The sequence below is a fragment of the Ostrea edulis genome, chromosome 5 (assembly GCF_947568905.1).
Source record: "Ostrea edulis chromosome 5, xbOstEdul1.1, whole genome shotgun sequence".
Lineage (NCBI taxonomy): Eukaryota > Metazoa > Mollusca > Bivalvia > Ostreida > Ostreidae > Ostrea > Ostrea edulis.
In genome coordinates this window covers 8,378,583-8,404,211 of record NC_079168.1, presented here as the reverse complement: position 1 = coordinate 8,404,211, position 25,629 = coordinate 8,378,583, and the positions used below count along the sequence as shown (strand labels likewise).

General features: G+C 37.7%; 2 protein-coding genes across 5 annotated transcripts; one reads left to right on the top strand and one right to left on the bottom strand.

The window, feature by feature from the left end:
• The first annotated feature begins 6,753 nt into the window (after positions 1 to 6,753).
• LOC125647074 (uncharacterized protein K02A2.6-like) lies at positions 6,754 to 8,793 on the top strand. The gene has a single exon (XM_048873766.2). It carries the CDS (start codon positions 6,754 to 6,756, stop codon positions 8,791 to 8,793), a length of 2,040 nt encoding a protein of 679 aa, XP_048729723.2.
• Positions 8,794 to 12,398: 3,605 nt separating this feature from the next.
• Positions 12,399 to 25,132, bottom strand: LOC125649174 (uncharacterized). Of its 4 annotated transcripts, none has more exons than XM_056167170.1 (7): positions 22,638 to 25,132; positions 20,819 to 21,045; positions 18,919 to 19,335; positions 13,863 to 14,045; positions 13,612 to 13,740; positions 13,375 to 13,519; positions 12,399 to 13,219 (listed from the first exon to the last, which is right to left on the bottom strand). In XM_056167170.1, exons 2-7 carry the CDS (start codon positions 20,820 to 20,822, stop codon positions 12,694 to 12,696), a joined length of 1,404 nt encoding a protein of 467 aa, XP_056023145.1. In that variant the 5' UTR covers positions 20,823 to 21,045; positions 22,638 to 25,132; the 3' UTR covers positions 12,399 to 12,693. The 4 variants fall into 4 exon arrangements, with proteins under 4 accessions (XP_056023145.1, XP_056023144.1, XP_056023143.1 ...); XM_056167169.1 differs by having other exon boundaries at positions 20,880 to 21,045; XM_056167168.1 differs by lacking the exon at positions 20,819 to 21,045.
• Between the last annotated feature and the right edge of the window lie 497 nt (positions 25,133 to 25,629).

The following is a 25,629-nucleotide window of genomic DNA, read 5'->3' as shown; positions in this document are numbered from 1 at the left end:
TAGTCATAGTATCCACAAGCTAGTCATAGTATCCACAAGCTAGTCATAGTGTCCAAAAGATAGTCATAGTGTCTACAAGCTAGTCATAGTGTCCACAAGATAGTCATAGTGTCCACAAGCTATTCATAGTGTGTACAAGCTAGTCACAGTGTCCACAAGCTAGTCATAGTGTCCACAAGCTGGGTATAGTGTCCACAAGCTAGTCATAGTGTCCACAAGCTAGTCATAGTGTGTACAAGATAGTCATAGTGTCCACAAGCTAGTCATAGTCATAGTGTCCACAAGCTAGTCATAGTGTCCACAAGCTAGTCATAGTGTGTACAAGCTAGTCATAGTGTCCACAAGCTAGTCATAGTGTCCACAAGCTAGTCATAGTGTCCACAAGCTAGTCATAGTGTTCACAAACAAGTCACAGTGTCCACAAGCTAGTCATAGTGTCCACAAGCTAGTCACAGTGTCCACAAGCTAGTCATATTCCTAGTGTCCACTAAATAGTCAAAGCGTCCACAAGCTAGTCATAGTGTCCACAAGCTAGTCATAGTGTCCACAAGCTAGTCATAGTGTCCACAAGCTAGTCATAGTGTGTACAAGCTAGTCACAGTGTCCACAAGCTAGTCACAGTGTCCACAAGCTAGTCATAGTGTCCACAAGATAGTCATAGTGTCCACAAGCTAGTCATAGTGTCCACAAGATAGTCATAGTGTCCACAAGCTATCCATAGTGTCCACACGAAAGAACCCATCCCCAAGGATGTGTTAATTGCGCTTTGTGATAAATTTATTGATGAAAGTGATTTGTTAATTGTAAGAAATCTTACATGATTTTATTTTGTTTTGCCGGTTTTCTCAGGTTTGATAAAGTTAACTCATTAACATTCAATGGCGTGCTTGCACATGATGATCACACAGTGTTGTGCATCAAAAGTAAGTTCAAAACAGATCAGTACAGACAAGGGAGCAAAGTTCTTGTTGCTAAAGGTTCAACATCTGCATGTCTAGTTAATATGTATTTGATATATTTATATTGTTAAACGCCCCAGCCCTCTTCAGATTTTTTCTCTCATATGGATACGTCACCATTGCCGGTGAAGGGCTGAAAAATTTAGACTTATAATCGGCGCTTTGAGCAGGGAAAGATCTTTATCGTGCCACGATACCTCGGTTTTTGCGGTCTCATCCGAAGGACTGACCATTTAGTCGCCTCTTACGACAAGGAAGGGGTACTGAAGACCTATTCTAACTCCGGTCCCCACGAGACAAGTGGTCGATGAACATGTTAATATAGAAAATCATTTTCTAAGGGTAGGACATACATAATTGAAGACGTTTGGAAGATTGATGGAAAGACTTATCGATCTTGCGCTAGGTCGTCTTAAAGAGAAAAAATACTTCCCATACCGAGCTTTAAAAATACACTTTAAAACTTATTTTTATCAAACTTCTCTGTTTATATCAAATATTTAAAACAAGGTAAATCAGAAAATCATGTTGGCTTTGATGTATATAATCCATATTTTAGTAAGTCTTCCGTAGGTCTTCAATGAGCTGTAGGTCTTAAATTAGGCAGATCGGATGGGGCAGCGAATTCGAAGGTTGAATGAAAGATATTTGAAAAGGCACGGTAAATGGAAAAGTGACATTGCCAAAGATGGCTATGTAGTAGATCCTTCGGACGTCAAGATCACTGGAGTTACATAAAAAAAATTCGCAGTCGTTTTCACCCATTCTCTGTATTTTCTACAGTGTATATCTATTTACAGTTTCAATCAATTATTTTTTGAAAAACAAGGGAATTTGTGGAACAATATATTTGAGCCCATTCAATAATATATTTTTTTACTTCATGTTTTGTATAAATTTATATTTTTGATACTACCTCAATAATATTTTTTGGGTACAACTTCAGCTATTTTGAAATGTATGATGAGTGGAGTATGAATGGTTGGTATGAGTGGTTATATATCCATTGTGCATCTTACCTTCAAAAGTATATTATGATGCACTTTCTATTTGTGCAATGGACGATGCTAATAATAATTCTAAAAAATTCTAGAGTACAATGTGTAATAGCGTTGTGTTTTGTGTTATAATGGTAGTAAAATTAACTTTACGTACTCTATATAGCAACGCTTTAGTATGGATGAATGTAGACGCCATAAGTAATTTAAAAGTCCTGTAGGATAAAGTGAGGTGAGAAATATATTAAAGTTCAATTCTATCTAGATAGTTATACCCGCACACAAGAGTTTGCCTTTAGATATACTCTCCATCCTACTTGTGTTACTTGTAAAGATTGATTGATTGACTATTGTTTAACGTCCCTCTCGAGAATATTTCACTCATATGGAGACGTCACCATTACCGGTGAAGGGCTGCAAAATTTAGGCCTATGCTCTGCTCTTATGGCCATTGAACAGTGAGGGATCTTTATCGTGTCACACCTGCTGTGACACGGGACCTCGGTTTTTGCGGTCTCATCCGAAGGACCGCCCCATTTAGTCGCCTCTTACGACAAGCAAGGGGGTACTGAGGACCTATTCTAACCCGCTATTCTAACCCGGATCCCCACGGGATTACTTGTAAAGAAGCCACAATGGTTATTCTATAATTTACTTAAATATACAGGATCAAATTTAGCTTAAAATACTCGGGTGAAAATATGATTTCTGGGAGGAATACATTACCGCTACATTGCTGAATACATTACCGCTACATTGTCAGAAATTACATTTTTCAGATGCTTCCCTTTATCTGTACATGCATAAGGCACTGGCTAACGGTAGTGTTAATGTATACTATTAAGACATGGTAATGAGCTTGTGGCGGTAATTTAGAAAATATAGTGGTTATTCAGTGTGCGACCTGGCCTCTTCATATAATTAATTCATAACTTTATAAAGAATAAATTCATAACTTAATGAATAACAGATTGTGTTTGAAAAGGAATTTTTTTTTTAAAACGTTGCTACTTACCACCATCAATATATTCTTGTTGCACACAATGCACCGAACACCAGGTTTTTGTTCGTAGTGTTTCCACCCCATTTGCCCCTCAAGGTGGAAAGGAAAATTTCGACACCTTCTTGCACATCTACAACACCACTTATAATTTTCTAAAAGACAATTTTGCTACTGCGTAATATATAAGAGGAGTTCTGGGAACCAGTGGCCCTTTTAACAAAAAATCTTACGATTAAGATGAAAAGTTTAAAACATTGTAATTCTTTTACAATTCTTCACTCGTATATTTCTAAATAAGCAAAACTTATGTATATACACAAGTGAAAATCTGGCATTCTTACTCGGGGCATAGTTGGACTCAATTGATTATAGACAGAGACAAAATTTCTATCTTAGTCGTAAGATTGCTTGTGAAAATGGCCACAGGCTTTTGTTATTGTTGAAAAAAAAAACCCATCGTTTTTTATACGCCCGTCGAAGACGTCCCGTCATGGTATGGCGTCGTCCGTCAGTCTGTCTGTCCGAACCTTGTGGGTAGGATACAGACCGAACCGTAAGCTCGAGGATTTTACAACTTGGTGCATTTGATCACCATGAAAAGAGGAAGATGCCTATTGTTTTGCAAGATTAGAAGTCAAAGGCCAAGGTCGTAGTCTCACTTAGTAGGAAAACCATGTGGGCAGGATACAAACTGAACCGTATGCTCCAGGATATTACAACTTGGTATATTTGATCACTATGATGAGAGTAAAATGCCTATAGCTTTTCAAGGTCAGAAGTCAAAGGTCAAGCTCGTAGTATTACTTAGTAGGAAAACCTTGTAGGCAAGATACAAACCGAAACGTAAGCTCCAGAATATTGCAACTTGGTACATTTGATCACCATGATGAGAGGAAGATGCCTATTGTTTTTTAAGGTCAGAAGTCAAAGGTCAAGGTCGTAGTGTTACTTAGTAGGAAAACCTTGTAGGCAGGATATAATCCGTACAGTAAGCTCCAGGCTATTGAAACTTGGTATGTTTGATCACCAGAGTGAGAGGAAGATGCCTATTGTTTTTGAAGGTCAAAGATCAAGGTCGCAGTATCACTTAGTAGGAAAACCTTGAAGGCAGTATACAGACCAAACTATTGGGGCTAAGACCGTCAAACTTGGTACACATACACTTTATGCCAAGTGGAGGATTCCTAATTGTTTCTCAAGGTCAAAGTCGTAGTAGCAGGATACAGACCAAACCGTTGGGACTAGGGCCATGGAACTTTATACACATACATTTTATGCCAAGTTAAAATATTATATAGAGAGTACATGATTTGTCTGCTTTTACGATGCAAAGAAAGCATGTCACACCCTGATGATTGCTGATATTACTTGAAGCCAAGTTCTACAAATCATGGTGTAAGAAAAACACCCTATATTAACATTTCACGGGCGTGTTATGCACCAGACACCTGAAGTATGGATATGACTACCCCCCCCCCCCTTTTCTGATAATTTTTTTGTAGCAACAATTTCTCTGAAATGTGTGAATTCCCTGTCTATCTCAGCTCTCGTTCGATTTATGTAATCGTTTCAAACTTATTTTATTATACCGGTAGAAGGCCAATCTCTAAAGCTTACAAAAAGCGTGAAACGTTAACATAAATCGAAAGAGTTCCTCAGTACCCTTTGCTTGTCGTAAGAGGCGACTAAATGGATTAGTCCTTCGGATGAAACTGCAAATACCGAGGTCCCGTGTCACAGCAGGTGTGGCACGATAAAATGCCCTCCCTCCTCAAATGCCGTGAGCGGCGAGCATAGATCTAAATTTTGCAGCCCTTCACCGGCAATGGTGATGTTTATGGGCGGCGGAAAGGGTAAAAAAAAAAAGAAAAAGCGTTAATGCAAAACGAACAATTAACTTTCAAAAACATACTGAAATACAAAACAAACCAGCTTAAAATATAATCAACAGACTCCGTTGCAAAACCAACGATCACCAATGCAAAACCAACGATCACTGATGCAAAACCAACAGTCATTAACTGAATTGACGCTAGATGGCGTGCAAAACAGACAGACATTATCTGAATGAACGCTAAATGGCTCGCGAGTCTATCTACGTAATCGTTATATGTGTACATATTTTGAAACATAATTCCCGCGATTTGGCCTTCATTTTCGGAGTTACTGCCCCTCTACCGAAAGTAGGGATGGGGAGGGGGTATATAGACATATCCAGTATTTAATGCTTAATTTTGTCCAAGTTATACTACAATTAATACCAATACTTTCATGAGTAATCTGTGAAAAAATAGATAACAGACACCAGGGTTTGACACTAAAAGCCCAAGACTGGTAAATGTTGTCCCGGACTATCAGAATATCAGTTACGAGTAGTCCGGTGGACTACTGAAAACCTAATGGAATTAATGTCTAATATTGAACGCAATCGCGTCAATTCTGCCTTTTGAAAAAATATAGCTCGTAATACTGCAATCCAAGCATACAATCTACACCCAAAATGTTGTGGTTTAAATACATCGTTAAAATCTGAGGCCAAAATGAGTTTATCAGAAGGTCATTTTGCAACAGAAATGCAGGATTTTGCTCCTAGACTTTGAAAATATTCCGCGGTGGGCACCCCGGCACCATACGGGGGATAGCCCCATTCTGCACTGTCCTCATCCCTTGGTCGCCCCACCCCCTTGTCGCTTTGAGACTCGGTCGACTGCCTCCGGCAGCCGGATTAGTTACTGACCTAACAGGACTAGTTAATTACAGAATCCTCTAGTCCTTTGGATTGTAGAAGTTAGTGGACACCATGGAAAAAAGCACGATGAAACCATATGAGGATTTGAGGATATAAACAGAATAGGGTATGTAACATTGTTTTCAAAAATGGAAGAGGCAAGGGGAAGTTGATTTTACAATTATCTGAAAAGTCTTGACAAGCAAAAACAAACAAATGTAACCCCCCCCCCAAAGCTCCAAATCCTAAAGCGTGGGGGAGGAAAGGGGGAAGTTGTCCTGAAATTCAATTCAATGGTCCCTTAAAATTTATAATTCCAATTCAATGCCACTATATAAAGAAGGGGGCAACGTATTGATCAAACTTTGCTTGTTAAAAAAATACTAGCCGTCATGTTTTGTTGCACAATTGTGATTTACTATTTCAATGACGAAAAATAAGGTTTATAAACCTTTTTCTAGTAATATTTGTGTTAGAAAACCTATCTAGATAATCTGAATGAAGAACAATTACACTTTGTCTTCCCGTACAAAAATTAAAATATATGTAGTGCTATGCATTCAATGGAACCGAAATCTTTATCTTGATAAAAATCATTAACTTAATTTTATTTCATTTCTGCAAAATAACCACCATAGCATGAAAGGATAACAGAAAAAATACATTGTCGAAAAAAGGAAGTCCCTCTTTTTTCGCTCTCTCTTGCTACGTGCTTGTCATTATTTTTCTGTGTACATGTACTGATTTACACAAATATTAATTTTCAAAACATTGAATCACTCACGTAGGTTAGATACTGTAGTATATATGCAAGTTAGAATGTTATAGACTTTGATAGTATATTAGTAAAAGAAAGATAACTCTATGACTTGTTGAAATCTAATGTCATTACTAGTTGTCTCCCTTATATTGTGAATACACATGCTTCCGGTAGTAAATTACAGTGATGAACCTTGAATGGTGTTTGTAGTGAATACGTCTATGAATCGGTTTAATCCGCACCGTGTATAGTTAGATACACGACATTTATTTGGCGACGAGTGTAAAAGAACATCTCTTAACACGATGGCTGGCGTTTTATTACCAGATTTACACGGAATTCCGAATTTTGACATTTCTGAAGCGACGGGCTTATCGGAAAGATGGAAACGATGGCTGCGTGCTTTCAAACTATATGCTGCAGGGAAAGGAGTTACTGATCCTGATCAAAAGCAAGCTCTGCTACTGCATACAGCAGGGATGGATGTGCAAGACATTTTTTATACCTTACCAGAAGGTGAAGGAGATGATGCGTATGATAAAGCGGTGAGTGCTCTTGACACTTATTTCACCCCCCAAGCAAACATACCGTATGAAAGGTCAGTGTTTAGAAGTATGGCACAAATGCCGAACGAAACAATTGAACAATATATAACGAAGCTACGCCAAAAATCTGAAACATGTGATTTTGGTAATCGTGAAGCTGTAGACGAACGCATACGGGATCAAATTATAGACAAATGTTTGAATCATAATCTCAGGCGCAAATTACTGGAAAAGGGACGCAACCTTAACTTAACACAATTACGTGAAGTGGCTAAAGCTATGGAGGACTCTGAGCGACAAGCAAAGTCAATCGAAACCCAAGGTCAGAGTGTTAAAAGTGACATAAACAAAGTTAATTATTCAAAAGATAAATTTGGGGCCAAAACAGTTCGCAGTAGTAAGTCACAGATATGTTACAGTTGTGGTTTAGAGGGCCATATAAGGACTGACCCCAAATGCCCGGCACGTGGAAAAAAATGTCGGAAGTGTAAGCAAGTTGGTCATTTTGAACGTCAGTGTAAGACCAAGGACAAGCCAAAAACTAAATATAAGCCGGAGAAAATTCGTCAAGTTTCTCAGCAACAGACACACACTTCAAGTGATGATGACTATGCATTTAGCATAAATCAGATAAATGCTGTATGTGAAAATATTGTGGTATCAGTTGGGAACGTCAACCTGAAGATGATAATTGACTCTGGTGCATCCTGCAATATCATGGGAAGACCATTATGGGAATATCTGAAGCGAAACCATATAAAGTGCGTTTCAACAAAATCATGTAGAGAATTGTTTGCGTATGGATCAACCGAACCGTTGAAAGTAGTGGGAGCATTCAGTGCCACTATTGAAGGTAACAACAAAACTATTCCAAATGTTGAATTTGTTGTTATTGATGGGAAAGGACAGGCATTACTTGGTCGTGAAACTGCGTTAAAACTGAGTGTCCTTAAACTCGTACATCATGTTACCGAAGGAGCTGTTTGCACCCCGAACGAGACAATTTTTGAGAAATACCCAGAATGTTTTACTGGAGTAGGAAAGTTGAAATCGTTTCAACTTGAAATACCGATTGATCCGGACGTGGAGCCAGTTATCCAGCCGATGAGACGTACACCGTTCAATTTGCGTGATAAACTTGAGAAGAAATTGAATGAACTCTTAGATCTTGATATAATTGAACGTGTTGAAGAACCTAGTTCGTGGGTGTCACCGGTTGTGTGCGTACCGAAGCGTTCCAGTGATGATATTCGTCTCTGCGTGGACATGCGCTTGGCAAACACAGGTGTGAAACGTATCAGACACCCCATTCCGACGATTGATGAGTTACTTCAAGAGATGAATTCTAGTAAAGTGTTCAGCAAATTAGATGTCACCTGGGCGTATCATCAGATTGAGTTAAAACCTGAATCGAGAGAAATAACTACTTTTGTAACACATAAGGGTCTTTTCAGATACAAGCGCCTTATGTTTGGTGTGAGTTGTGCCCCTGAATTATATCAAAAAGTCATGCAACAGGTCTTACAAGGGTGTGAAGGGGTTCATAATATCATGGATGATATTATTGTACATGCTAGTTGTCAAGCTGAACATGACAAATGCCTTGAAAATGTAGTTAGGGTATTGCGAGACAAAGGTATTACTTTGAACAAGGACAAATGTCAGTTTAACATGTCACAAGTCGTTTTTATGGGTCATGTTTTATCAGACCGTGGTATCGGGCCGGCTGATGTAAAAGTAAAAGCCGTAGTTGAAGCGCGCGAGCCGAAGAACTCTGCTGAAGTTCGCAGTTTTTTTTAGGTCTTGTCACGTACAGTGCGAGGTTTATTCCGGATCTAGCCACTGTCTCGGCTCCGCTTCGTGCGCTTACTCGTAAGAACGCAATTTTCAAATGGGGTAAACCGGAGCAAGAATCATTTGACGAACTTAAGAAGCGCCTTGCTAATGCAGAAACATTAGGGTATTACGATAAAAACGCGCCGACTAAGGTCATTGCCGATGCTAGTCCGGTCGGTCTCGGAGCGGTACTCGTACAGGAACAAGGAAATGAATTGCGTATTATTTCGTATGCGAGTCGAAGTCTAAGCGACACAGAGCGTCGATACTCTCAGACGGAGAAAGAGGCGCTAGCTCTCGTATGGGCGTGCGAAAGGTTTCATGTATATATCTATGGAAACGAGTTTGAACTATTAACAGATCACAAACCTCTCGAATGTATATACTCTCCAAAATCAAAGGTTTGTGCACGAATTGAACGTTGGGTTTTACGTATGCAAGCTTACAAGTTTAAAGTTCGGTATATTCCAGGACCGAAAAATATTGCAGATGCGTTATCGCGTTTGATCAAGGAAAACGCGCAAGGAAAACAGAGTAATTCAGCAGACGACTATGTAAGATTTGTTGCCAATGAGTCGACACCGGTAGCACTTACAACACGCGAGCTCGAGCGAGCATCAGAACATGATTCAGAACTTAAAGCGGTAAGAGAATGTCTAGTCAATGGACAATGGCATCGTATAGAATTCAAAGAGTATTTGCCGATTCGGAACGAGTTATGTGCAATAGGTAAATTGATATTGCGCGGAACACGTATTGTGGTACCGATCGATTATCGAGAGCGTGTACTTGAGTTGGCACATGAGGGTCACCCCGGTATAGTTGCTATGAAAACCCGGTTGCGTAGTAAAGTTTGGTGGCCTGGAATTGATAGGTGCATAGAAAAGTACTGTCGGAGTTGCTATGGATGTCAACTCGTGAGTCAACCTTGTAAACCCGAGCCAATGAAGCGTACCGAGCTACCGTCTGCGCCATGGCAACATTTAGCGGCGGATCTGTTGGGTCCTTTGCCAAGTGACCATTACATGTTTGTATTAGTCGATTATTATAGTCGGTATTTCGAGGTCGCGGTCACTAAAACGATAACGTCCGAGAAAATTACATATCTGATGTCAAAGTTCTTTTGAACCCATGGTTTACAGATAATGGACGTCAGTTTACTAGTCAGCTTTTTGAAAATTTCATGTCGGAAAATGGCATATTTCATCATAGGACAACGCCATTATGGCCACAGGCGAACGGCGAGGTTGAGAGACAGAATCGGTCGATCATGAAAAGAGTAAGAATAGCTCAAGCTGAAGGTCGCGACTGGAGGTCAGAGCTCGAAAAGTTTCTTATTATGTATCGGAGTACTGCTCATACGATTACCGGTGCAAGTCCGTCAGAGTTGCTTTTTGGGCGAAAATTGAGGACAAAATTACCCGAATTAGCCGATTATAATGTTATGACCTTGAGGTACGCGACCGAGACTTAGAAAGGAAGGAGAAAGGGAAACTATATGCCGACAAGCGACGTGGTGCATGCGAAACGGATATTCGCACTGGCGATAAGGTACTTGTAAAGCAAGACCGTGAAAAAAAAATGTCAACACCATTTAATCCTTCACCCTTTAAAGTTGTTGATAAAACTGGCAATAGTGTAGTCGTTGAGAGTGATCAAGGTGTTCAGTACAGGCGAAATGTTACACATTTGAAAAAGTTTCATGAAAGGAATAATGCAGCAATGTCAGAGCCTGTATCTGTTGAAAAGTCAAAAGTCTCTCAAACTGAAATTATGCCAAATTCTAATATTGATTCTGAATTTATTCAGGGTACTAATGTTAATGAATCTGTTGGAAATTCTCAGAGTTCAGGTGTACTTTCTAGACCAGTTAGAGAGAAAAAATTGCCATCAAAATTTGATGAATTTGTAATGAACTGATTAAATGTTATTCACAAAAATACTTGTGATGAAAGTTTAAACAGCAGTCTCTTAGGAAAGAACATTATGTTGATATATGTGCTGTAATCCAGAATTGATATTACATTGAGATTCTATGTGTATTGAAATGTGTTATTTTTCAATTATTGTTTGTGTGTATTAATTTGCTTATTTCATTCTAAGGCAAATGAAATTGCAACTGCCAATGTATTTTCAACTTTATATTTGTAGTTATTTTCATTAGTCAAAATAATTTTCAAGGTCATACTTTTTGGACCATCATATTAAAAGAAATATAAATATTTCATTTTTTTTATAAAGGAAGGAAGGGATGTAGTATATATGCAAGTTAGAATGTTATAGACTTTGATAGTATATTAGTAAAAGAAAGATAACTCTATGACTTGTTGAAATCTAATGTCATTACTAGTTGTCTCCCTTATATTGTGAATACACATGCTTCCGGTAGTAAATTACAGTGATGAACCTTGAATGGTGTTTGTAGTGAATACGTCTATGAATCGGTTTAATCCGCACCGTGTATAGTTAGATACACGACAGATACAGATTTCAACAAAAAAAAAATACACTAGAGATACAGATTCGATATATATATTAACATGTTCCGTTCATTGACACCTGAAGTACATACATGTACATGCATTTTTGTTCGTCGCAGTGTGAAATGATTACAAGTTAATAATTGCATGCGTTAGTTGCACATGTAATTTCTGGCATATTTATAGTGTTTTTTGGTCGTCAAAACTATTGATGAAAAGTAATAATGAAGAATTGCTGACATGCTAAAGGCATCCTTAACCTGATCTAAACATGACGAGGGCTGCGAAAAATCACATACTGGACACATATATATAATAAAAGACTAAGGATTATGTACAGTTATATCATTTGTCAGCAATTACACTGAATTTCTACAAAAAATCCTTAACTGGCGCTTAATTACAATCAGAAATAGTAAACTCTCTATATATTCCCTATAATGACGCATTCACTTGAGGACTACAACGTGTTGTGGGCCCTCTGTATTAAAGGGGAACTAACTCGTGCTGCACTGTGAAAAATGTCATGTCGGACTCTTAACGCCAACATATCAGAAGCTGCAAAACGTTTGCATGCTATGGTGTCGTTACTACAGGAATGTGGGTCTAACCTAAACTGGGTGAGACCAGTAATAGCAGCATGGGTAGGCCCACAGGAAACCAGCAGACAAGCATCCTTGCAGAACATCGGGAGTTATTCAGCAGCCGCGACATGCACACTAGGGCAAGGTCATTCATTAACAAGTGTAATTAACATTAATCATTATTAGGCATAGGGTAGAAGATAGTGAGCTCTTTAGTATTCAAATAAATTATTTCATCGTTTTTAAGTGATATTGTCCTCGGACTCCGAGGGCAAATCATCTTTGCCCCCTCCCCCCCCCCCCCCGCCCCTCCCCTCCTTCCCAATACACACACATTTTATTTGCCGAATGTTTAGATTTATACCAAAAATTGAAATATTTTAGATATCGTTGTGCAGTTTTTTGTCAAGGGTTTTCGCTCTTTTTACTAGTAAAAGGCACACCATAGATTTAGATTGTATTGGAATGGAACAAGGAGGTTAGAAAACAATAAAGTAAACACATATTCATATTATTATTTTATTCAAGGTAGTTTCTGATATATACGCATCCCATAACTCAGTACATCTCATGGAACACACAGAAAGCGAAAGCGGAAGAATAAAAAAAAAAAAAAAAGAAACTCAACGATTTCAGAAAATATAACTGTTATCTCTTATCCGTGTTCATCTAATGCACATGACGCAATAAGTTATAAATACACTTCTTTAACAAGAGTAACCCAATTCAATCTCATGACTTGTATATTTTGAAATATCTAAATTCACAACTATTCAATATGTCCTTCATTCTAACAACATCTACTCTCTGGAAGACACATTAGACACTGTTGCGTAAATGTCTCCTTTCGGTCCAGTAATTTGCTTGTTTTCCACTTTGTCTACTTTACAAACAGAGGCATAAACATCTCCCGTTACCTCTCCAATGAAGTGTTCACCGTTTGTCGTTTCTGTTTCGGTTTCTTCACGATGTACATTATCTGCACAAGGAGCACTAAGTGAATGAGTTGTCGGATTTTCGTCCATAGAATCGTACACTCCATCACCGAGGTGCTCGGTATTGTGGCACACTGCTTGCTTCTCTCCGGCAATTGTTTTCTCAGCTTGTGAACTGATCAAGGAATAATTCCCATCCTCAACTTGAAGTGGGAATTCTGGGATATCCATGTTGTAGTACGTTGTTTTTGACGAAGACACGCGGTCCTCTTCATTTTTGGGTTTAAGTACGTCATTCGAATCGGGACCGCCCTGACCCTGAAAGGGGGGGAGTGTGGTAGTCACACCGTCACATTTTGGCATGTTTTTCATTAGCATCTGAGACTTTCTTCTGTGAAAAAGGAAAATTCAATTATAACTGTGTTCCTTATAAAAAGTTGATATTTCAAATGAGTTTGTTTTTCCTTGAGGGACAATAATTCTCAATATTTCCCCCATAATTTCGTTTTCTTGGTAATCTAAGTCAACATTTGGGTCACTACTTACCTTTTGAGGACAATCACAAGCACTACCACACCCAGGAGGACGATCCCAACAACTGGACCCGCAATAAAAAGGGCTGGGGAGGACTCCTGTGGTTGCTCAGAGAGCGCCTCTGTTATGTCACCGCAGACTAATTGCAATGAACGCCCTGGTAGGAACGTAAAACATAGTATGTCACATTGTTTTTGATTCTACATAGAAATGTGATATGACGTAGCATTATACATTTCCGTTACAAACCTTTAATTTCAATCCATAGCATTTTAGTAGAAGCTACTGCAGGATTGTAAATTTTAAAGTCAAAGATAATCCCCGAGAGTCCACGAATACATGATAGATCTTTATTGTAGTGATAAATTCCAAGTATTTCTGAAAAGTTATAGAATTAAAGAAATCATAGATGTTAAAAAACCAGCTGCATTTTAAGAAATGACAAAACAACTACGGTTAGTGGTTAATTATGAAAAAAGCTATGTAGGAGATTGTGTTACCTGAGCAAATCCGGTTATTGCCCTGTCTGATTGTTAAATTCATGTTGGCCTGCTCCAAAATCCTTCCAGATTCAATGTTTCCCTTTATTCTACACGTATTTCCTTTTGTTGCCATCAAATATAAAGGTCGATCTGGTAAGCGTTCTGCAGTTCTATTTCCTCCGACAAGAATATTACGTTCAGCTGTAAAGTAGGATCTAGAGATAAACAAGATGGTTTACACCAGTTTAAACATAAACAGGGCATATAACAAAAGTAATGTGAACACTGGACAATAACAATATTTAGATCCTAGGTCTTAAAGGGGCATGGACACGATTTGAGCCGAAAATTTTATTTGTCCATTTTTATTGTTTATAATGCTCAACTAAAGTATTTCTAATGGTCAACCGAAATTTGAGTATCAGTTGTTGAGTTACAAGTGAGATACAGTACTCATAATTCCTTGTTATGTAAACAAGACTCGTGCCATGTTTTTGTTTTCATATACATGTTTACATATACATGTAGACCGCTTAATAGAAAATAAGCAAGTTTAAAGGTCATAGGAGATGATTTTCAAAAAAAAATTTCTTTTGCACGAAAATGTGTTCTTCTTTAATTACTTAACATATGTAAAGAAGTCATTCAGAAAAAATCGTAAGGTAACAGGCGCTACAGACCGTCAAATGTTGCCGTGGTGTGAAGTATCAAAATAGTAAGATGACTTATTCCCCTTGCTTGATGACGTCAAAAGAGACCAGCCTGACGCAAATGTGTCTTAGTTTATACTAAAAACTGCGGGTTTTAGCCGTCAAAATGTTCAATGTGCTTACATTCAACTGTAATGTAGCAAGTCAGGTATTTCTATATTTTTTTTGTCTAAATGATCCAACGTTCAGAAAGACTTGGGTGTGAAATCTACACCGAGAGCACATAACTCGAAGTTGTTTGACAATCATTTTACACGATTACGGAGGTTGATGAGGATCAGTTATTGTATTCATTCTACTTTGGCAAAAACTAATGGGTTTATGAAATGAAATCTTCGACCAGATGCAGTTCTAACTATTTTCGACTAGGCTACAAACCAACGGCAAGCACGGCGAAGACGAGAAAATCCTGGAAAACGTTGACTGTATATATAATGACGGTAGACTACATGTAGTACAGATATTCATAATTTAGTATAAACATGCTTGATCTGATTAGTTTAGAAATGAAATCTGAATATGAAATAGTTATATGAAGCTCTTCTGATCAGATTTTCTCTCTCTGAATACATAAGTAAATAAATTGAAGATGAATAGGTCTAATTGCATTATCAGAACCCCCCCCCCCCTTTTCTGTTTGAAAAAGAATGTTCAAAGCAAATGGTGGAACATATTGAAATTACAAGTTTTTGTATCGGGTGAAATAAACCAATTTTTACGGTCATGCAAGAGTTGGGGGATGGTTTTTTCTTCTTCTTTAAATGAAGCACTAATTTGCACGTTGGTTTCCAAAAAAAAATTAAGAAATAATAACGTTAAAGGCCGAGGATTTTGAACAACCTGCGGGTTGAATGAATCAACATGTAAGAATTAATAAAGCTGGATGAATTTATTTTGTATAAATGAAAACGTTAGCCATTGATAAATTAGGCAGATTATTCTTTTTTCTACGTTTTCTTGTATCCATTTGACTGGGTATCCGACGATGTATGACAGCCAAACATACAGTTTCCGACGTGAGTTCCTGCATACTGTGCAGATTTTCTGGCTATGTACAGCTTATGAACCGATCATCGCCCCACACCCCACGATGACTCAACATATTCCAGAATTCTTTGGCTACCTAAAGTTGTCTGTGTGACTCGTCCATAACGATGGCCTACAAAAACAGTCAGGACATTCGGATTTTTCGACAGTTCCTTCAATAACTGGTCCAGACGAAGAATTCGTTCTTCCTCTGGCTTCCAGTTCCAACCATTATACGCAAGAAAGAGCCCTTATAGCGTCTAATGTTATGGTAAATTATTCTTCATATAGGCCCTAATGTCGCAAATTTTATTGTAAAAGAATGTTAAAGCCATTTATATTTATTACATTCACCTGTTAAACTAAAATAGCTGTACACGATACTTGTAAAAATCCTATGAAAATAAATTTAAAAAAAAAACGGCGCTCACGATGTGTGTAAAGGAAATTTCGATCTGGCTATAATATATATCCGAGTCAGGGTGGAACTTGGGCACATAAAACCAAAGGGGGATGAGGGGGTGCCCACCTTTTTTGTCAGTCAACCTTCACCCCCCCCCCCCCCCACCGCCCTTGGGAAAAAACCGATGCAGCGTCGCTGTGTCTGCATGGGATTAGAAAGCGCAAGTAATAACTATCTATATTTCTCTTATTGTCACCAGAGAATGTACTCTGAAATTCTTATACATTTATCATTAACCAGTCAGTATTGTTTCAACCAATTCGGAATAAATAGGATCTTGATCGATCTTCTTGTTCGTTCTCCGATGAAAAATCGTCGATGTGGCTGGCATTTACATTAATTATGAGTTCAAAGTGATATCCTTGTATAACAAACTATGGTTCCCCATTCAAAAACTCCTCCAGTTGCGAATAAATCGTCTATGGATGTGCTTTTGTTTTGATTCGCAAATCTGAGTGTGGTCTCTTATGACGTCACAAATTCAGGAAATCAGGAACGATAATCGTGTAACGATTTTCTATTCCGACTACCTTTGCACTTCAATTTCTTCGAGTTAATATCGTTTTTAATCTTTAAAAAGTATTTTTATGAGGAGTCTATGAAACAAAGTTGATAATTATGGAGAGAAAACGTATTGTTAAAAACCGTCTCCTATGACCTTTAAAACAAAATGAGATGTGCCAAACACTAGAATCTATCTAATTGTGTTAAGAATTAACTTGTAATTTGAAAAAAATTGCTTTAAACGAAAGGTATGAGCCTTGTTTACATAACAAAGAATTGTGAGCATTGCATCTCCCATGTACCTCTACAATTGACCTTCACAATTTATGCGGACCATTAGAAATACCTTAGGTATTAAAAATGTAAAAATAAAATTTGAAAATGTTCAGCTCAAATCGTATCCATGCCCTTTTAACGTTAATCTTTTGCGTTTGGAATAGGGGAGGGATCCTTTCTTTTACTTTTCCGACTATAAACAATAATATTGTAAAGTTTAATAGCAAACACTGAATTACGAAAATTACAATTCTATTACATCTATTGGGCTTGGGATCATTTCACAGTATATTGAACGCACGCTCCGACATGGTGGTTTAGATGACATATAAATCGTATATTATGTAAATGAAATTAGTTCTAGGAAGAATTCTGAGTAGTCCTTCTCGTGTAAACTACAATATCTCTTTTATATTTGAATATTTTTTTCATTCGGGAAGTTTTCCATTCATCTATGATACTATGGCTATCAGAATATATATAGTTTGATAAGATTTTTCATTAATCTATGGATGAAAACCCTGTCGGAATGGGAAAATATGGACCATTTTTTCGGTAAAATCATAGGTCGGAACGGAGGTAGTGATAAAAATCACATCTCCGTTGATATTTCATATATTTTCATTCGGTAAGGTTACACTACATCTGTGGAACCAGGGTTATTAGAATATATAAAACTCGTTGAAATAAATTGATAAGGTATTTTCATAAATCTTGTCGAAATGGACCGAACTCAACAAAAAGCGTATCTAAAGTACGGCAGGGGATCTCAATAAAATGTAAATATCTCCTATTAGTACTTTAAATACTTTCGTTTGGTAAAGTTTCCACTCATGTATGAACCCAAAGTGTCAAGTAATTATAAAATGTGATATTTTGTGTGAATTTTTACAAGAATTCGTACCAGAATGAACAGAGGCATGTTTATTTTAACAAGAAATATAAGCAGCGTACTTCAATAAACTACGTTATTTCTTTTGTATTTGTTTATTCAAAAACGTTTTCACTCATCTTTGATATTGTAACTTTCAGGTAAAATTGTACAAGTAATAAGAAATGGTCGATTACTCAGAATGAGCGGACTCAGTCGTATCCTCGCTGAAATTATTAAATGGGTCTTATTTAGATAATTATTCCAAGCATAAGCATACATAACAAGTCTTTAATCAAATAAATAGATAAACAAATTTTCCTTTCCTTTTTAATTTTTTTTTTTTTTAGAATTATCTAGTGTGTTCGAGGAGGAAGTGTCGTCTGTGCCTGAGTGTATCTCTACCGCCTACAGGGATGCGATTCTTCGTGTACCCATGCACCAACAACGTCGACGAAGAGCAACCGCCGTTTTCATCAAACCTGGATGACCTGGATTCCTGGCCTCTACTACCTGTAAAGCATCATGTGTCTTCCTCCGTGCCAGCGAGGAAACCTATGGGGAAGAGTGTGTCTGCCCCCAGGATGAAGAGTTTGCCCATTTCTGTGAAAGAGAGTGTGTCAGCACCTGTACCTGCTTTCCTAAAAAGTGTGAATGTGCCAGCGAGGGAGTCTATGAGGAGTGTATCTGCTTCTGTGAAAGAAAATGTGAATGTGCCAGCGAGGGAGTCTATGTAGAGTGTATCTGCTTCTGTGAAAGAAAATGTGAATGTGCCAGCGAGAAAGCCTGTGAGGAAGAGTGTTTCTGTTCCCGGGATGAAGAGTGTGCCTGTGAGTGCTTGTTTCACAGATGTGCGGAAACTTTACCGAATGAAAATATATCATGTATTAGTGGAGATATTGTGATTTTAATTCATGTTACTACTCTCATTCCGGCGTTTACACTCGCCCCCTAAATGGTTACCCACTTCCGCCCCTACCCGGGTTTGAACTCATGACCTTGGGAACCAAATCTCCTAGCAGCGTGTTACCTGCGCGTTAGACCGCTCGAGGTAAGTATATATATATATATATATATATATATATATATATATATCTCGCACTCACAGAGCGATTTCCATACAATAAAACTGAACCTACGTTTCAACAAAACAGAACCAACAATGCAATGTTGCGTTGAACCTGGTGTGTAATAATGAGTACAGAGTGGGATGCCTTTCCTTACCCGAAAAACACTCGTAGTACACTATGATAAGAACTTTGTCAAAACGTTCTCCTCCAACTGAGCAATATCTAATGAATTTTAGTGTTGAATCGTAGAAATCATTATAACCTAATCCGCACGTATTCATACGATTACACTTTTGTGATGCATTGAAATACGATGTAAAATCTTCTCCAAAGCCATGGGGAACTGATCGGAAACATTCGTTCGGATATTCACTTTCCTTGTTTTCACACTGGCTTACATCAGCCGTAGGTGTATAGATTGTACTATATGTATGCCTCATGTCCTGTCGATCTATATAGATCACTTCATCATCACGACACTCTAAATGATGGTTCCAAATCTGAGTTAGCCATCCCATATTTGTGCAATTTGTATGCCGAATGTTCCCAGCTTTGCATTGGAAGACACAACCTACAATTTATATTTCATTTAATTTCAAATGAATTTTTTCTGAAAATATTGATATAAAAGCAAAATACACTACTTTTATAGGAATGTCCACAAATATAGATAGTTTACGATAAACAATACATTTTGGTGAAAGTAACTTCCCTTTGGCAGCCATGTTGGAGGTTGAATTGCTCGAACTCCCTTCACAACTGTTGATACTAACCACTGGGCGGTATAAATTATTGTTTTGCAGAAGCATATACATTAGTTAGAACTTCCATCGATTCGCAATTTTCATAAAGTAATGGTTTTATTTTTTATACCAAATATTCTTGCTTCACGACTTTAAATTTGGTTACCCAAAGAAAAACCATCCTCTGGACCTCAACATGGCGGTAAAGGGAAAACACTTTTTGGTAAAAATGACTTCATTCGAAAATTATCTAAAAGTAAATTCCAAAAACTAAAACCTATGTTTGTGGGCATAAACTAAATGTTCTGTCTTGGGACAGAACCTTTCAGTCAGTTTATCCTTTATGAATCAGGTATAATGCTACATATATTGTACAAAGAAGAGACAGTCATCTCTCACAGAAAATGTAACAAGTTTTGACATAAACGGTGTTCCATACTAAATAATTTGAAAAAAAGGGTACGTCATTGGATTTTTACATCTTTCAGCAACTATATTAACATAAGAATATGAACTACAATGAGCATATGCACATTAGTGAAATACATGTAGTAGATTTCTCCAGATTGGCGTCTCATTCTTGTTGACCATGCTAACGTATAGCTTCTGACCTGGTCAATCGCTTGAATTTTATTCTCTTTATTGAGAAAGGTGTGTATAGATAAAGGAGAATTCCGTGTGGATCCGGGATAGAATAGGTCCTCAGTACTCCTTGCTTGTTGTAAGAGGCGAATGAATAGGGGCGGTCCTTCAGATGAGACCGCAAAAGCCGAGGACCCGTGTCACAGCAGGTGTAACACGTTAAAGATCCCTCCCTGCTCAAAGGCCGTAAGCGACAAACATCAGCCTAAATTTTGCAGCCTTTCACCGGAAATGGTGACGTCTTCATATGAGTGAAAAATTCTCCAGAGGGACGTTAAACAATAGTAAGATATACACTTCTGTGAATGCAATCCTTTTGCATACAAGACAACCAAACACAACTTTGGTGTAAGCCAGACAAGCTTGTCGGGCAGCCGGCGTTTAATAACTTTACAACAAATATACTGTATACATGGTAACTGACATGAACAAGTTTTATGCAAGTACTGAATCAAATAACAAAATGTCAAGAAACCTCCCATCATTGACATTAAAAACCGCCCAGGAAAAACCATACATAAAATATTTGAAAAAACTATGGAAACCTGTGTCCGAAAGCAAGTGTTAAGTAACGTCTAAGGGTGAATATCGGACCTTATCCATAATTAAATTTAATGATAAAAAATTGTACTACGTGCACTTCGTGAAACTGGCTTAGAATGACCTTACTCATGATATAGACACTTTATATAGGGCTTCCTTAAACTTCCGGCAGAATTCGTTTGCTTACAAACCAAACTCTTCCACTTAGGGATTATCATCGTCGCAAACCACGGTTTTGAGTCCACAGCTCACGCTCCCTCATGGAGATAATCGAGTAGAAGCACCCGTGGGTAACCGACGATGAGGGATTATGGGATAGCAATTTCTTAGGCCGCGTATACTGTGTGACGTCACTGTAGAATGACGAAAAACATAACGTCAAACGTAAACAACTTTCAAAACAAGAACGTAAACATCAAGTTCATTACTTTACACAATAATCTTAACAGTCTTCCTACTTTTTAATGATATTTTGATCATTTTATGTTTAAAATAAAATCCATACTTTTATATTAATGCTCTTAATGTCAATATCTTCAAACTTTTAACTATGAACTACTTCTTTAGTGTTATTTGCCGGCGTGATAATCGCGGACTCACAATATACAAATCTGTATATTGTACTGCGTCACATAGGAGTCTATTCGTAGGTGACGTAATGAGGCCTCGACGGGGAGTTTGAGGGCTTCCTATGGTCACGCCTTGTATTACTACGCATAGGCATTCGAACACGTTCCTATCATACAACGTTTTCTCGCTATTCTTCGAAACGCGGGAAAACTACATTACAATCAATCAATAAAGGGAAATAATTACAGAATGATTTCTGTGGAGGGTATTAGGCAATTAATGTTTAAAGTAACTAAATTGCATCACACTAAATATATACATCGTGCGGACCACAAGTCAAGTGAAAACGGACAATCTCACAATATTAAACGAAAAGTGAGTTTAATGTCATCTGACGCAATAGATGCAGTTAAATTTCACCTAGGGTAACCAGATAAATTTCACAGGTTTTTTTTTTATTTTGATTGCGTGAGCGATCGGTAAAATCGTTAAAACGGCAAAATTCACAAAATTTAGACCAAATTTGAATTCCTTGTGTGGTTTTTAAAATGTAAACACTGTTTTTAAATTCGAAATAAAAACAGAATGCAAAAAGCCATACAGTTTATGTTCCAAAATAGACGGAATCCATTGTTTAGGAAATTGCCACGTGTGCGTCACCTTACGTAACGCTTTTGAATATTCACGTCACTGATGTTGATGCAAGGAAACTGAAACTCGTCTGTGATTGAGAAAGGATATTGATTCTTCCTATTTTACGAAAACTATTTTACATATTTGGGTGATGAAACTGCGCACGAGAAACTTAATTACTGAGCACATTCAGTGATAAATATTTGTCCCACTCCCGCATGTGAACAAATTGCTTCGCGCCTAACTATGCACGAGAGTTCTCCAAAAGGAAATAAACCAGACGTATCTCGAAACCGCCCCCGGACTTTCTCATTAATTTTATTACAGAAAACATTGGCAAGTTTCACGTCTCAGCATTCGAGGATGCGAATGTGTTTACAGTCCGCTTAGCAACAACAAGGGAAATAACTGCTCATGCACAGTCACGTACTGTTGGGGACCGGCATACTAGAAACTTCCACTTTTATCAAAATTGCAATAGATTAACGAAAGCATTCGAAGACCTGAGAAAAGCTAACTCATCCTAGTATCATCCCATCCTCCCAACTAGAGATTTTTAAAAATTCATCACGAAAACCACATGAAATTGTTTTTAAACGCCTGCATGTTCATCAGCAATCTATCTGACAAAATCCTAAGAAATACTAAATCTCCCAAACGAAAGTGCTTACAATAAGTTATGTACTTTTAGTATCAATTGAAAAATGTCTTGATTCAAGACAAAACAGAATTCATTACTCACCAAAGGAGCTCAGTATAATCCAAATAACAATATTCATATTTAAGATGACAGAGAAGACGTGGTGATATATATATATATACACACACACAGTACTAAGCTGCTCGACGTATTATTTCTTCAGACGTTCTGTTTATCATCACTGGAGTAAGGATACTTTTCCTGTAAGGAAAGAAACACTCAGGTATGCTTCAAGGATGGGACAACACATGTAATTTTTTTCAATATCTCTGAATCACAGCTTGCTACGGCACTGTTGATAAAAACAATGAAGCACGAACTCAACATTGATGAAAGTACATTTTCTGTGCCATTTTGAAGTCTTTAGTCGAATATATATTAGACATTTCCAGGGTTCGCGATCTCGAGGTCGTACTCTGACGTAAGGATCCTTTGGGGCGCGTTTCAAAATACGATTTTCGCATTGAGCCGATTGAAATGGATTGTTTTGTTACAGAGGAGCAAAATGTCAACACTGAATTTGTAGGTAGCTTACATCAGTTGTCAGTAAGGATAAAAATCTGAATTCTAAGCTTTGTAGATTTTACTCTTGAGGTTACCGCCTCACCAATATCCCTGCATATAACTTGCGTAAAATATGATTCTATAATTCAGTTTTAGTTTCAATTTTCATGCTAATTTTCATGATAATTCAGTTTCAGGTGAATTTAATGTCGTAACACAACTAGAAAGTTTATAGAAAATTTTCATTTGATCTGAAATAATGCAATATTTAAATGATATATGAGATCGTAGACTGCAATAATGTGAAGCAATATTGCAGATTCTGAAATGGACATAAAAGTCTAGATACTGTTTGGACATTATCACTTCCTAGTACAAATATATGTTTATAGAATTCTTGTACCGATATATCATTTGAAGTAGGTGCTAAACATTTACAAATAAGATCTGGAAAAAAAGACAAATTTAATCACTTGACTCGGAATCAGACTGACTCCACTCCGAGCTGTTTAAGAATTTTTGGTATTTCTAAAGTAATAAATGTATTGTATTGCATATGATTATCCCTTATCAAATTAATTAGTGGGGTCTTCCTTGGTTTCTTTATTTCGACAGGGGATGCTTACTCCTCCTAGGCACCTGATCCCACCCCTGGTGTGTCCAGGGGTCCGTGTTTTCCCAACTATCTATTTTGTATTGCTTATAGGAGTTATGAGATTGATCGCTGTTCGTCATCTTCGCCTTTCATCATCTTTCGTTTCCTCTTCATCCAACTCTTCCTGCATTCTCATTCTTTTTCTGTTTTCTCGAGGAGCTGTAGATGGTCCGGATGTTTCTGACTCTTCTTCCTGTAACTCTTCATCCTGAGGAGGCGCGTATTTCCCGGCCTTGTTGATAAGTTCCCCCTCTGTCGTGTCCTGGTGACGGGCTTCTAGTTTGCGAACTCTTTCCACTTCCACACTACAAAGAAAATTAAACACAATAAATAATCTATTTTTACCACTTTTATTTTGGTATCTCAATTTCAGCCCCCCCCCCCCCCCCCGCTATACGTTTTACTTCTTTATTCATTTATTGATTTGTCCTATTGATTGATTGGGTAAAATGTGAGGAATGTGGTAAATATCAATGTCCTCAATTGGTTCCTTTGCCGCAATAAGTTCCCAAGCCTATCTCTTAGTTGCTCCAGAGATCCGCAATTGTAGAGATTCTGCGTTGCCATTGGGAGTCTCTCCAGATTTTCCTTTAGTTCCTCTATTATATCCCCCCAAACACAAGGGTGGACCTGATAGGCCTTTATAACATGAGTGTCTCTTCTTTTCCATTTAAAATTATTTTCTTTTTCTTGGCAATGAATGTCGTTACTGTGGAGATGAATGTAAGAAATTATTGTCTCTAGTCTTAAGAAGTTATAATTCTTTGAAAACAGTATAATTAGTAATGTACAGCTAGCATGCAGTTACCTCCTGGCCTTCACATAAAACATTTACTGAGTATACAATGCCCTGAAGTTGTCGCACTCTTAAAAGTGAAACATCACAAATTGAAAAGGTTAGGGATGGGGCTCAAATTTAACATGAAGGGCATTGAAGTCTAAAATTAAAACAACAAAAAATTAAACATCAAAATGTAGAGTCGACTAAAAAGTGGGGGAAGGTGGGTCATACAAGAGTACGCTTTCTGCCCCCTCCCCTCTTACACGCAAACATTTGAAAGTTGGCGATGTATCCTTGCTGCCCCCCCCCCTCCCCCCCTCCCATGGCTACGGTTAATCTTTGTCCCGGTCATAAGTATCTCATTGGTTTAAAAATCTATAATTTTGAATATATTCTCGTGATTATATATCTCGTTCCTGAATACTGTCCTATGTTTCAACGGCCAAGCAAGCATAAAACGTAAACAGCTGGTAAATACCATTCAGAAAGAGAGCACCACGAGTTGGCTTTAGTACTAGTTTCATTTTGAGATATATAAGATAAGTAATTCTTCTAATTTTCTTAACATTAAGTAATGTTTTATGTAAGACAGTAAACACACACACACACACACACACACACACACACACACACACACACACACACACACACACACACACACACACACACACACAATCAACAGTAAGCTGTTTAATAGACATTGCTGTGGCAAAGGAGATAAGAATGTTTGGAACGATCGGGTATCACACACCAGATAAAATGGATGATTCTATGACTTCAGTTTTGGCGATTTGAATAATTTTTAATCGTTATGTTGATTTTCTAGAAAATTCAGGTCCTTTTTTTATTTAACGTTTCCATAGTACGGAAAAGTTTGAGTGCCTCCTCTCCTTTTCTAAACATCAACATGTCGATATTAAGAAGTCAATATGTCGCTGGTTTTAACTTAACAACAAATGTTATCTTTCAAAAGTCGTGTAATAACCAGGGCTTGACTTCTTGATATTGACATGTTGATGTTAACCAGGGCTTGACTTCTTGATATTGACATGTTGATGTTAACCAGGGCTTGACTCCTTGATATTGACATGTTG

Excerpts from the sequence above, each read along its gene's own strand:
- LOC125647074 (XM_048873766.2), top strand. The coding sequence starts at position 6,754 with ATGGCTGGCGTTTTATTACCAGATTTACACGGAATTCCGAATTTTGAC.
- LOC125649174 (XM_056167168.1), bottom strand. The coding sequence starts at position 22,674 with ATGAATATTGTTATTTGGATTATACTGAGCTCCTTTG. Across the intron at positions 13,741-13,862 it reads CAATAACCGGATTTGCTCAG|AAATACTTGGAATTTATCAC; the intron begins GTAACACAATCT and ends ATAACTTTTCAG. Across the intron at positions 13,220-13,374 it reads CTTGTGATTGTCCTCAAAAG|AAGAAAGTCTCAGATGCTAA; the intron begins GTAAGTAGTGAC and ends CCTTTTTCACAG.